Here is a 14,846-nt window from a genome sequence, read left to right on the forward strand (position 1 = left end):
AACAAGTTTTACTAAAACTATTTCAAATTAACAAGTTTTACAACTTTCAAAATGAAAAGAATCTATATGATATATCAGTTTGGAAAATGTCTTGTTTAGATATCAATTTAATCATAATAAATCCAACAAGAAGAAAGACAAAATTATTTACAATTTGAAGCTCAGCAGAGCTATGCAATTATCACAGTTATTGTAATATGGAATTTTTTTTTCCTAGCAAAAAATGCAATAACAACAAATGAGAAGGGCTATAAAATACATTTCTCATTTTAAATTATAAATGTTAATAAAAATTATAACAAATAAAATACCTTTTTACATTAAAAGTAATTTTGTAATGTAAAAACAATTTTTTCCAAAACCAGAATGAAATTAAATGAAAAATGCATTCTATAAAAAAAAAAAAAATTAAGAAAAATTTATTCAAAAGAGGTCATCTATTTCAAGGCTTTCTTTTACATTTGGTAGCAGAAAAAGCATCAAAATTCAACTCGATTTAAAAACTCTTATTAAATTTTCAAAATAGAAACAGCTTTTTTTTCTTCTAGTTTTTCTATGACTTATGAAAATTTTAAAGCATAATTGAATTTCTGTAGTTAAATTTTAGAAACTTGAAATATATCTCTTATTTTAGGGGTCGAACAAATTTTATGTAAGCAAACTAAGGGGTGAGAAGATTTGATTATTTTTGCTGACAAAATGAGAAAGGTATGAGCAATGCTCGCGTAAAATGGTAAGTCTCCTTACTTTTGATTCATTTTTAGATGAAGAAAAAAATTACACTTTGAAAAATTGCAAATCTAAAACTAAAGCTTAATTTGGAGAGGGGGGGGGAATTGAAAAAAAAAAAAACATTTCTTCAAGGGTCAAGACTTTTGACTACAAAAGCAAAAAAAAAAAGATGTTTAAAGATTATTTTATTCAAAATTTAATAAATAAATTAACTGTTTGATGCAGATGGGACATCAGTGTCTCTTTTATAAATTTTTTCTTATGCACTAATTATAATTAATTTCAGATGCTTGAAACATATCTCTTATTTTAGGGGTCCTACAAATTTTATCTAAGCACCTGAGGGGTGAGAAGGTTTGATTATTTTTGCTGACAAGAAAATGATGTATGAGCAATGCTTGGATAAATCATTAATTTATTTTTAACTGTATCATCTTTGATTTATTTGTAACTGTAGTAAAAAATTACACTTAGGAAAAAAATTTCACTTTGAAAAATTGCAAATCTAAAACAAACAAAAAGTTTAATTTGGAGAAGAAGAAAAATTTAAAACCAATTTCTTCTAAAGGCTTTAAAAGTCAAGACGACTAGAAAAGCAAAAAAAAAAAAAAAAAAAAAAAAAAAAAAAAAAAAAAAAAAAAGAAAGAAAGTGATGTTTAAAGATTATTTTATTAAAAATTTAATAAAATATATTAACTCTTTGATGCAGATGGGACATCAGTGAATCTTTTAAATGTTTTTTTTTCTGATACTCTAATTAGAAGTAAAAATACGTTTTGGCACTTTTTAATTATAAAAAACAGTCTAATAATTACCTTAAAAAAATCTATTAGATTATCAGAATTATATTTGTACTAAAATATAAAAAAAATTAGTAGTTTGAAATTGTTTTCCTCATTCATGAAAACTTTATCAATATCTGATTTCGTAAATTAAAGAAATTTTAATGAAGATTAACTGTTTTTCTCAGATCTAAATAAATGAAAATAAGTGCAAATTTGAAAAATTATTGTTTGGAAGATTTCACTTTCAACGCAGAAAAGACAAGTGGTTCATGCCGCATTTCATAACCATAAATTATTAAACCGTTAAATATAATATTTTTTACTTAATTTGACCTAAACTAATACAAAATAATGAAAAAAGTGTGAAAAATATGTTCAATAAAAAATCTGCATCAAAGAGTCAAAATGTAAATTTTGTTTCATGCAAAGTTACATCAACTTGAATTTAATCTTAAAATTATATTACTACAGTCAAAGTGATGGTGAAAAACAAGGGAAAGATGTGATTTTCATACATAAATATTTGTGATTTGCTGACAAGGGAGAAACACATGCGTCTTATAGGGTTTTCAAATGTCTAAAAAAATTTTAAAAACGGTAACACTAAGAAAATATAAATCATTTAAAAATATTTGTGACCCTGTCAATTTATCATTTTTTCAAATAAAATATATTTTTATAAAAACTCTACCCTGCCATATCTCAAAATTTTAAAGTGGTATCTTGAAAAAAGAAATTCCTATTTGCTTTAATGTAAACTACTAAACTATTAAATATTTTAATGGCTTCTTAAGAGTTATTTTTAATCAACTAAAAAAATTAAAAACTTGTAAATTTCTAAAATTAAAAAAAATCTTAATAAGTTTACAAAATTTTGTCAAGTTGAAAATATTTCTCACGATTCTCTCTGCATATGATACATTTACCCTCAAATAGATCTGAAAATAACCACTAACCACATGGCAAGTAAACAAGAAAAAAAGGCGACTTAAATAAACAACCTTTTTCCCGTAACTTTTTTTTAAAAAATCGTTTAGTGATAAAAGTACATCAATGTAGAAAGAGATTCTGGAAAACATAGTTTTCATTAAAAAGTCCCTATTCAAAATTTTGATCCTTTAGAATCCATTAATTTCGGGTGAAAAGATTCATGTTCTTCAAACAAAGTTGTAAAGTAACTAAATATATTTTGCCTCCACAAATATTTTTACATTAAGTTCTTCAGTACGTTTAACTAAATTTTGTCACATAATCATATTATTTTGATTGTTAAATTAACTTTTTATGGCCTTAGATTATTTCTAATATGAAATGTTTCTAAAAATAAAATTCGCAAAACGTGGTCATTTAATGAAAAAAACTAATTGATATCGGTCACTAACTCATTAGGTTTGAGGAATAAGTGACTACCAAGTCACTGGAATCTACAGATCACTGGCTAGTACCTGAAATTTTAAATTTTCAAGTCTACCCGCAAATAAAGATGCATTAACCAATCAGGTTTAACTTTTGTATATGACATCACAAAATGCATAGTCATAGTACAATAACAGTGCAAAAAGCTAATATTTTCTCTTTATAATGAAAACATAACTGCTCAACATGATACTGCGTTATTCATTTCTATTTCATTGTTTATAATGCATCACAATTTCTTGTGTAAGCGTGGGGTTTGAAAAGTCAACTTATACACAAGGATATATGGTATTTTATTTAACTAATTTGCTTGTGTGATACATGTTCCCTACTGAAAGAAAATACCACATTATTCTGGTTAGTAATAAAATAGCTTTTTTTTTTCCTCATATCTTCTTTTAAAGATAAAATAAATATTTTATAATTTTAAACTGAATTGTTTAAAACATGAAATTTAATTTTGTAATTTTTAGCTCTTTCCAATTACTATGCTTGAAAGCAATGAAAACCATAATAAGGCTGTAATCAAAACTGAGTTCAGGGTTGGTTAACAGTTAAATGTTTAACTAAATTTCAGAGTTATTTCTAGCATACATTTAATTGCAATTTTCACAGTTAAAAGAGAATGCTTTAGAAAAATTCAAATGAAATACTTAAAACATGGTTCTAAACTGCAATCAGGCTTATTAAATGTTGTAGTCACAGTTAAAATTTAATGTTACATTGCTGAAAAGAAAGGTTAATATAAATTAAATTTGTACATTACTAAAAACTCAAAATATATATTATAAATTAGTAACTTTTTTTAATCAAATAATCTAATAAAAAACAATTTATTAATCAAACTATTAATTATAATTAGCTAAGCAAACAATTTCAAAATTCGCTTATGTGTTTATTTTATATAAATTTTTAAGCATCCACATTAACAAAGAAAATAAAGATTTACAATAAAATAAAAGAGAGATTTAGGTATATCAAAATAAGATAATGTAACAGCAATAAACAACATACTATAAGGAATGTAATTACACAACAGTATGCGTCTCATTAAGCAATAACGTTACAAAATATACATTTACAATATTAATATCTCTAATTATTTTCGGCAAGGCTAATTTTGCGACAGAAATCTACAAACAGAATGTCATACATTATAAAAGTGACACTAAATGAGTGACCAAATACAAACAATTATATTCTCTTCTTAAAATGTTAAAATTTAATTTAATACATTTTTAACATCATTAAATAAAAATAAATAAACTACAATAAGCAAAATTATTTTGTTAGTCTTTTAAGTTCAACGTTTTTAGGTGGTTAAAATTTTTGGAAATTTATGCATGCACTTTCTGTTAAATAAAAGAATTACAAAAAATAAATATTCTAGAAATTTGCAGGAAAATAAAATTTAAGAAAAAGGCATTATTAATTTAACAAATAAAAAATAATCTAAGTTCGGTTTAGACTTATTTTTTTATATTTATTAGGAAAAAAAGATTAAAACAATAAAGAAACAAAGTAGTTACATTTTACAAAATTTAAATTACACGTAGTAAAATTATTATGCTATTCTATAAATATTCTAAAGGATTTTAAAAATACATAGCAATTAAAGTATAACTCTGGAGATAAAAAACTATTTAAACTTAGATTCAAAAAATATCTCCTTGTTATTCATATTTTCACAGAAGCCGAAAACTCACTTTAGTTTTCATTTTAAATCATTGAGAATGCTGATGATACATTGCATTTCTAGGTTTGTAGGAAGGCCTGCGACAAATTGGACAACAATGATTATCACGTGTAAGCCAGACCATAATGCAGTTCATGTGAAAATTGTGACCACAAGGTAATCCGCAAAGACATTCTGAATATCGATAATTTTCTAAGCAAATAGAACATTCACGCAATTCAAGCATTCCATCTGGAGCTCTAGGTTTCTGTAATATAGATCTGGAAGATTCAAGTTCTGAGTGTATTGTAGGTCTGGATTGAAGAACAACACCGGCATTCACATCACACTGCGTCTGACTAGATACATTGTCTGAGATTGATACATCAATGGAATTGATACCATCCGAGGTATATGTCTTAATTTCAGGCACTGGGGGTTTGTTTGAAATTTTTACACTCTCATCATCACTAGAAAATAATACATCTCTTCTTCGCTCGAGTTCATCGTCAGCGTCGCACCATCCCTCGTATTTCCACATGGGTAGATATTTTATATAATCCATCAATATCACAGGTTGAATATACAAGTTTGGGACAGACAACCGCTCTACGAAAAGATCCATGTCTATTTCCAAATCGATTTCTTGGAAAGACACGGTTCTCCGAGAAGCTGCCAGAGATTGAAAAGAAGAGAATATTGTATCTTCCTCCACCAGTTGTAACCATTTAAATTTTTTCAAGAAGTATCCAGATACACTGGCAAAAAATGCGAATGTAAATAGCAAAAAAGGGTTAGAATAAAAACATTTATAATCATTCCTCAAAATGGCACCCACACTGGACCCACTAACAATTCTCAAACACTTCAGAGAAATTTCAGTAAGGGTCATCGTAACGGGGAATCGGTATAAGGCCAAAATTAAAAGCCACAGCAAGAACAGTGCACAGTTGTATTTCACTACACACACAGCATAAAGGATGAAATGTTTCCAGAAAGAACAGTTCATATAAAACAATTCAAAAGCTGCAAGAACATTCACCAACAGCAACGACCAAAGGAAGACATCGTTCATTTCTGGAACAAAAGTCCTCAAATAAAGTTCCAAAGATTTGGAATTGTAACACTCTCCTCGGCGTGCTCCATAGGAAGAAGTCTTCTCTGGAGTTATAACAACATATGCTGGAATATCTTCGGATTTTACAAATCTTTTATAAGATTTTACTGTAGTCACATCCACAGTCCCAATCTTAACACGGCCATTGAATTTAATGGCCATTGCAGAAAGGAACATGGGACATGATTTCAACAGAGAGAAAAACAGAATTCGAATCTCGGAATTTTTACCATCTGGATAAGTTAGCCATTTGTCCAATTCCTCATTTGTTTGTATTTCATGAACACGTGAAGCGAGATGTTTGCGTACCCAATGAAGAATGGATGAAGGCGTGGAAGGTAGTAGATGGTTGTGAAGAATGACATCTTCTTTGGCTTTATGACCACGTGGTAAAGCTAAAATGAGTCTGGAAGTAGTCCAACCTTTACGATGGCACAATCTAACAGGAGAGACAGAAAACATGAATCAATACGATGTTTTGTAATGAAAGCCATTAAGAGGACGTTACACTGTGGAAATAACTTTTCATGGCAAACTCTCTTTCCTCTCTATTGGTATTTAAAAATTTCAAGTTTAACGAAAAGTAAAATTAGGCCAAACCATGAAGTTTTAAACGCTGAAAAATATTTTCAAAATATCAAAATGAAAACCAATTGTTGCAGGATAACTTCTCTATTGCACAATCCTGTCATAATTTGTCAGTCTCTTAATAAACTTTTTTAGCATTTCAAACTGCATGGTTTACTCAAAGTAGGGTCCAGTGGGCATAAAATCAAGCTTTTCTTTAAAAAAAAAAAAGGTTCTAAAACCAGCCATGAAACTAATTTTACCAAATATTTTGATCATTTTATACATGTTACCGTTAAAGTATGAAATCCGTTATTTTATAGAATACCTAGTTATTCCATGAAATAACTGATCGTGTCCGTTAAAGTGTAAAACTCTCTTGTATTTCATGGTTTAACTAGTTATTTCATAGAATAACGATCTGCAGCCCATTAAAGTGTAAAATAATCTATATCATATATCTCGCACGACAAATACATTTACCTTCCACCTCTACTGCATTTATGAACCTAATTCCAGGCCATAGGGAGAGAACTTGTTTAGCATGTTGGCGCCAGTTCATTCCAGTTAATTGATTGCTTACACATACAGTGCCAGCTGCTGTTTGTCAAATACAGTTTAAACATATCAGGTATTGAGATACATTAACTTAGTCATTTGTTATTATGTTAATTTAGTTTGCTTACGTTAAAGTGCAGTTATTTTTAAGACCTTAAAATGCCTTGAACAATTAATTCTTTAAGTGATAACGAAAAAAAAGCTGCAATGAATGAAACGTTTAGTTTGAATCTTTACTAAATAAGTGTGATGTGAAAGAGAACAGTTCTTTGCTCACCCGTGAAAAATTATTAAGTTTGATAGCTGATGTAAAGAAATAAAAAACATCAGATAAGAAAGTGCCACATGATTATTGGTTACTTCAACATTACGATGTCCTTGAAGTTCAAGGAGTAGAAAAATTTATAGTCCCAGTAACAAATGCAACACCAGATGTAATGTTTTATTGCTTAAGTGATTCTTTGTTTGACATTTTGTACGAAACTCATTTATCTATTGGGCACGGTGGTTGAGACCGAATGATAAAGAACTTAATCGTCGTTACAAAAATATTACGCAAAATCATATTAAGATTTTCCTGAATTTTTGTGAATCTTGTCAACAAAAACGCAAAGCGGGAGGAAAAGGTGTTGTTGATAAGCCCATGATTTTTTCACATATGAATTCAAGATGTCTGGCTGATCTCATAGATTTTCAATCACAACCTGATGGAAACTATAAATTTATTTTAGTTTATCAAGATCACCTTACAAAGTTTGTGGTTTCAAGACCTCTTCAAACAAAGAGAGCAGAAGAAGTTGCAGGACAGTTGCTTGATATATTCCTGTTGTTTGGAGCCCCACGTATATTGCAGTCGGACAATGGAAGAGAATTTTGTAACAAACTTATTGATGACTTAAAAGTAACTTGGCCAGAGCTTAAGATCGTGCATGGCAAACCAAGACATAGCCAAAGCCAAGGCAGTGTTGAGAGAGCCAATCAGGACACAGAAAATATGTTGACAACTTGGATGCAAGACAACCAGTCAACTTACGGGTTAAAATTTATCCAGTTTATGAAGAACAGAGTGTTCCATTCTGGTATTAAAAGGTCTCCCTACGAGGCTATGCTTGGTTGCGCAGCTAGAGTTGGACTGTCAAGAACTGCCATTCCGAAGGAAGCACTTAATTCGTTGGTCGACGAAGATCAATTACAAAATACTTTGACTGCAATGAATGTTTCTTCTCAACCTGATAATGAAAAAGTAGTTGAACAAACAGTATTAAATAATCCCATTACGAAAGTATGTGTTGTCTGTTTAAAAGAATGCAGTGAAGATATAGTTTGCTTCAAATGTATGGAGCCTGTCCATATATCCTGTTTGGAAGATTATGTTTCAGAAGATGAAGTTGAGCAGAAAATCTGAAAATTGTGTTATAATGAACTTAATGTTCAAAGAGAAAGAGAAAAGTCTAAAAAATGTTTAGAAATTCAAGCGAAAAAGATTAAATTAATGTCGCATAAATCTCATTCTGAAGCCTCTGTGGGGTTTACCGTCCATATCCCAGTGCCTGAAGTTGACAGAGGAAAAGGTGATGCCAAATCTATTTTAGCTATCATCATAAAAATAACTGAAGAATGATTTTTCCAATTGGGTACAAGAAACGGCCGCATAAAACAATTATATTCCCGATCCCAGTTCAGTGTCTGCGAACAAAAATTAATTAAAATCGAAGAAGTACCGGATGTAGAAATATCGCTCCAGTCGGTTGCTACAGCTCAAAGTTTAGGTACTGGTCAGGGATTAAAAAAATTTTCGTGTAAAACCCAGTGTGTCAACAAAAATTTTTTTTGTTTTATAAATAATGTTCTTTGTAATTCCAAGTGTCATTTTAGTAATCCTTGTTGTAACAAATGATTTTATGGTACGTTTCCATAAATACCATTTATACGCTGCATAAATCAGATAAATTGCTTCCTTTTCATTTTAATTGTCTATCATTAGTTTATTTATAGAATACCTAGTTATTTCATTTTAGATAAATTGTTTATTTTACACTTTAACTGATTCTCATTAGTTAATTTATAGAATACCTAGTTATTTCATAGAATAACAAGTTGAAGTGTCAAATTAATAACATATTACACACTTTATTGGACACGATCAGTTATTTCATGGAATAACTAGGTATTCTATGAAATATCTGCATCATATACTTTAACGGTAACATATACATTGAATTCATATAGATTAAATATGAAGCATAATTTATGTGTTTAGTTTGATTGTTTGCTTACAGTAATGCATTTAAAGGAACATATTTTGATATAACCACTTTACCCCAGAGTGAGGTTAAAGCATGGTTACATTTACATGGAAAAAGAACAGGTTACATTTTGCTCTAAAATAACAAACCTTCTATCTAGGGAGCATTTAAAAACTCCACTTCTCACTCCAAAATTCCCAGCTGTTTGTCTAATTTCTTCCCAAGATTTTTCCGAGAGAAGAGTTGACTCTGCTCCATCAACATCAACTTGGACTAACCAGGCACTATCTTTAGTGTCCTCCACTTCTTCATAGAAATGTGAGCCACATGTGAAATGTGTGGTTTCGGGAGCAGCTTTGGAAGGAAACAAGGCATCAATCAACTCCTCCTTAGTCACTTGACCTAAAAAAAAATGTACATATTGTTTTAAAAAAAAAGAATTGATACGAAAAAACACTTAATTTTTGGTAATAATTTAAAAAATATTACATCGATAAAGTTTTTAAAGACTAGTGCTCTCGGTTAAAAATATATTTAATAAAATAAAATTTTGATACATCATGTAAGTCAAAAAGAGAAATTTAAAATTGGAAATATAAGCACTTACATTTAGCCAAAGTAAAATATACATATATACATCTTAATCTAAAGAAAAAATTTTTCTTTAGATTAAGATGTATATAAAGATTAAGATGTATCTTTAGATTAAGATGTATTAAGATGTATGAGGTTAAAAATATATTTAATAAAATAAAATTTTGATACATCATGCATAATCATGTAAGTCGAAAAGAGAAATTCAAAATTGGAAATATAAGCACTTACATTTAGCCAAAGTAAAATATACATATATACATCTTAATCTAAAGAAAAATTTTTAAAACCAATATTTATAATTACTTAACTTAAACAATTAACACTCAACATACTGCAGTACTGGCAATATCACTATCAGTTGAGGAATAAGAGAAATATGTTTGCCGTGAATGAATATTTCATCGCCATTTTTTTTTTTTTTTTTTTTTTTTTTTTTTTTTTTTTTTTTTTTTTTTTTTTTTTTTTTTTTTTGTTTAAATTTCTTTAAGAAGTATGGAGAAATTTGTGAATACACGGGTAAACAAGAGATAGTCGTAAAATACAGAAGTCTTTGTTAAAAAACAGGAGACTTGGCAGATATGCATGTTGGTCAAATAGTTTCATAGGGAAAAAATAAAGTCAAATGATTTGTAAATGATTCTTAAGACAAACAATTAATAACTGAAATTAGCAACTGAATAACTAATGAGTAATCAAGTAATTAAATAATAAATATAAAGCCTTTTATAAAACTGGAAGATTTGTGCATCAGTACAAAGACCAAAATGATTGCATAATTTTGACCTGATAAGTAGGGAAGACACTAAAAAAAAATTACAAAATGAGGAAAACTTTGACACAAAAACTCATAACCCCTATGATTAATCCAGTGCTTTTCTAATTTATTCCAAGAACAAGAAGTAGGCAATTCAGTAGGTGGGAACAGGTACAAATAATGAAGGTTATATTTTAAGATTATTTGAATAAATTACCTTGATTTCTCCAAATTAATAAAGTTTTTTGACTTTTCCCTGCCATGTAGGCCAACCTGCAGTATTTCCTAAAAAATCTTTGAATAACTTGATGCTGGAAAGTTATAGAACCCATATAATTTAGACTTATAATAGTATAAAAACAAACTCGTTTGTTGATTAAATGTATTTTTTATAATTAAATATTTAAGTTGGTGATTATAGAGTTACGTACCAATGCACTTCCACCAGAAATCAAATCCTACTGATTGTTTTGAGATTTTAAGCAAACTTCTGTTACAATTTCTGACATGTAATTTTTATAAATTACTTGTCATAAATACATGTTATTATATGTATTTATAACATGTAATAGATATTATAGATTGGTGTACCAGTGCATTCCCTTCACAAATGAAATCTCACTGACTGTTATAAAATTTTAAGCACTTTTGATTCCAATGTGTGTACAATGCACTTCTATTAATATTTATGACATGTAATGTTTATACATAACATGTCAGAAATACATGTTATTACACATAATGGAGGTTAGAGATTGGTGTACAATACATGTCATTTCATGTAACGAAACTTTTTTTTAAAAACAAATCTATTATGTATTACAAATTTATTTTCATTTTTAATTTTTTCTACTTACTTTTAGCAATTGCCTATCATATTTAAAACAAAAGTTCGAAGTCAAACAAATTCTTACTTTCAAGAATCACATTTTATTAAGAAATATAAATTTTAATAAATGTAGTGTCATAAAATATAAAAAAATTATGTCAAGTGTTCAGTATATCAAACCTAATTTAAACATTTTTAATTTGTCTGCTTTAATAATCAAATATAAATACAGTAAAACATGGGTACAGAAAAAAAAAACTCCCGAAACGCCAAGCACTAAATGGATAAAAACGGATGAACACGCACGTTCATTATAGATTTATACAGTAGGGAACCGATTATCCGGAACGATCGGGACCATCGCTATTCCAAATAACTGATTTTTCCGGTTTTCTGAATCGCTACTAAAAGCCGTTTTTTTAATGTTAAACCCAACTAAAAAAAAATATTGGAAATAATCTTAAAAAGAAGAAAAAACGATGAAGTAATACACTAATAATTATTTCCAAATTGATGGTAAGGTAAACATCTTTAAAAAAAGAAAGAAAAATCCTAAAATCTTATGAGGAAAAAAATTTTCTTTTAAATGGTGGGAAAATTAATCGAATTTCGTTCCGGTTTTTTGGTTTTCCGGTTTTCTGATTTCCGGATAACGGGTTCTGTACTGTATATAGAATAGATGACAGTCAAATTATACACGTAAACTACGAAACAAGTACAAAAACCACATGGGAGAAATTCAAAACTGCTAATGAACGTACAAATTTATCTAAAGTAAATTATATTTACCGAGAAAATTATACAGCATTAAAGTTAGTGAGGGGATGACATGCAAAAGCATATTGAGTCAATTTTGGAAATTGTTGATAGACTGAAAGCAATTAATGAAAATATTTCTAATTCTCACATTTTAGCTTTATTGCTGCGTAGTCTACCCATGACTATGAAAATCTAATAACTGCTCTCGAAGCTAAGCCAGAAGAACTTATTCCTGAATATATAAAATCAAAACTTGTAGATGAATACAGGTGAAGAATCGAAGCAGACGCATCTAATAGTTTTTCCTCTTTGAAGGCTTTTAAAAGTGCAATGTTCAAAAATTAATAAAGGAAAGATTGAAAATAAATTTTGTACATATTGTCAAAAAAAAAATTTATCATTTTAAAGCAGAATGCTTGTTACATAAAAATAAGAGTATTCCTTTTCAAAATAAAACTTGTAAGATTAAGGAAGTGCGTTATAAAACTAGATATTTTATTACTAATCTTAAAATACAATGTTTATTAATTTAGCCACTTAATAGTGCTGTTGAACTATGCAATATATAACTTTCACTTCACTACTCGTCTATCCTTCATCTGAAGAACACTAGCTCACCCACTTACATTGTTGATACTTATTATGCTTAATTAATAATAAACTCGTATTAAAAGGCAATCTGAACTTTAGACTGAATTATTAATCCTTGAGTATGTCACCAAGAACTTGCACTATTGAAGAATATAAAGTGAAGACAGACAAGTTAACATGCACAAGACAAAGGTAAGCAATATTTATCTCTGCTACCTTTTATTAACCAAAGTAAGTGTTATAGCAACACATTAATGAACAATACCCAAAGAGTTTGAGCCTTTGTGGAGAAATAAAGGTACAATACAGGTATATTTTCATAAGAAGTCACACATCTACTGCAATATATATGAGAGGAAAATCTGTTTACCTCAAAGCTTTAAAAATGTGTGATATTACCAAGATAAAAACAAGCAGAGGACCCGGGCAGATTACTAAGTTAGAAGCCGAAATCTTTTCACTTTAGAACTTGTTTGATTCTTATTTTAATAAAAATTTTACAAGTCTAAAACAACTTGCACAATGTGATATTAACTTTGCATCTTAATATTGGTAAAAATCAGATTCTAAATTCATCGGGTAAACCTTCTGCTAGGTTTGGTTTTAAATATAAAGATCAATACCTTTACCAATCCACCCTTATGTGCAGATGAAGTTGTCATTAAGTGCAATTGCAGATGGAGCCTAACACTGTGCATATCCAGTAGCTGATACATTTTTAAAACTTGATTGAATGTTTTTACTTACTCTCGCTTCGCATGTTATCCTGTCATGCATTAATGTTCTTTTGTAGTTCGATAATAAAATTACTGTTTTGTAAGATTGTATGATTTGTGTCAACCCAACAACAGAGAATCTGATTAGTGCATTGATTCTATGCACAAGATTTTGTGCACTGTTATTATTAAATCCAAAAAACTTTCGATTGAAATAGAAATACATTGTAACTACTTTTTCACAGTAATAAACATAATTATTAGAAAACATTCTCCATTAATTTCAAAGCTTTTTGTAAATATGAAGACCAATTTTGGAGTATTACAAAAGTTTATTGAATTAGCAAGTCACAAACCCCAAGAAAGCTTAAATTTAAAATCTCAAAAACCTTATATTATAATCTTTAAAACTACATTGTCAGAATCTTAAAATTTGGATGCCAGGAGTAAATGTTGCTTCTTCCTATAACATAATGAGATCCTGGTAATCAATTTTTACCCTCAAGGTTACCATCTGTTTCGTTACAAATCTACAGAATGTTTATCAACATTTTTAATTATCTAACATATAAAAACATGTAATGAGCATATGTTGAAATGAAAAATAATAATTTAGTAAAAATGTAACCTGAAGACTTCACCAGTTCCACTAATTCTGGCTTTTCAAATACTCCAGAATAACTCACGCCTCGGTTATCCAGCAGCTCTTTCAACTTCTTCACACTCAATGAAATCGGATCCAAAACAACAAATGATGTAACTAATGATCCTGTATCATTATACCAGGAGAAAGTTTCTAACATTCGACACAAGACGAATAAAAAAACGAAATACAGAGTCAACAATAACAATTTTAACCACATAGTAAGGCTCGTAACTCAATTTTCAAAATTAGCATCAGAAATCACCTATTAAGAAAAAAGAAAAATGTTAACGATCGTGAAATTTAAAAATATTTATTGTTTTAATTTTTGAAAAAGATGTGAAAATATAATGGAACGAATACGAGCAATTATAACTTGCCTGTTGATTCCTTTGTTTACATAAAAAATAGCGGAAGTTATTGAATTATCCTTTTCCTGTTTGGATAATTTAAGAACAGTTCTTAGAAAAAAGAAATAAAAATTCAGCTATTTTAAACCATATTAACTCAAAGGGGCATGGCATTAATCAAACATCTAAGAAAGTTTGATACAAATGCAGCCCTTTGAATAAAGAAGCCCTGACGTAAGTCAGCTAATGTAGTGTAAATAATAATACAAATACAGCCTACAGGCATCATGTTGCACAACTTTTATCATGAGTTTTAATCTTTTATTTTTTAGGTTAGTTCTGATGAGAGTAGAATTATATAATAAATAATTGAAGTTCCGTTTTAAAGTTCTTATGAATAAAGAAATTCGATTTTTATCCTTTAATTTCAATTAAACTCAGGGTTTTGAAAACGAAAGTAAACACTTTTTAGCCGACGATATTTCTCAATAATTTTTATTTTAAACTATTT

The 14,846-nt window shown here is 28.7% G+C and overlaps 1 protein-coding gene across 1 annotated transcript; it reads right to left on the reverse strand.

Annotated features, from left to right (window-relative positions):
• Nucleotides 1–3,807: 3,807 nt before the first annotated feature.
• LOC107446886 (E3 ubiquitin-protein ligase RNF103) lies at nt 3,808–14,758 on the reverse strand. Its single transcript, XM_016061665.3, has 4 exons — nt 14,366–14,758; nt 13,971–14,250; nt 9,246–9,498; nt 3,808–6,164 (listed from the first exon to the last, which is right to left on the reverse strand). Exons 2-4 carry the CDS (start codon nt 14,203–14,205, stop codon nt 4,658–4,660), a joined length of 1,995 nt encoding a protein of 664 aa, XP_015917151.2. The 5' UTR covers nt 14,206–14,250; nt 14,366–14,758; the 3' UTR covers nt 3,808–4,657.
• Between the last annotated feature and the right edge of the window lie 88 nt (nt 14,759–14,846).

Source organism: Parasteatoda tepidariorum, chromosome 10, assembly GCF_043381705.1.
Source record: "Parasteatoda tepidariorum isolate YZ-2023 chromosome 10, CAS_Ptep_4.0, whole genome shotgun sequence".
Taxonomy (NCBI): domain Eukaryota; kingdom Metazoa; phylum Arthropoda; class Arachnida; order Araneae; family Theridiidae; genus Parasteatoda; species Parasteatoda tepidariorum.

Excerpts from the sequence above, each read along its gene's own strand:
- LOC107446886 (XM_016061665.3), bottom strand. The coding sequence starts at position 14,205 with ATGTGGTTAAAATTGTTATTGTTGACTCTGTATTTCGTTTTTTTATTC. Across the intron at positions 9,499-13,970 it reads GGAACTGGTGAAGTCTTCAG|GTCAAGTGACTAAGGAGGAG; the intron begins GTTACATTTTTA and ends ATTTTTTTTTAG. Across the intron at positions 6,165-9,245 it reads AAATGCTCCCTAGATAGAAG|ATTGTGCCATCGTAAAGGTT; the intron begins GTTTGTTATTTT and ends CTCTCCTGTTAG.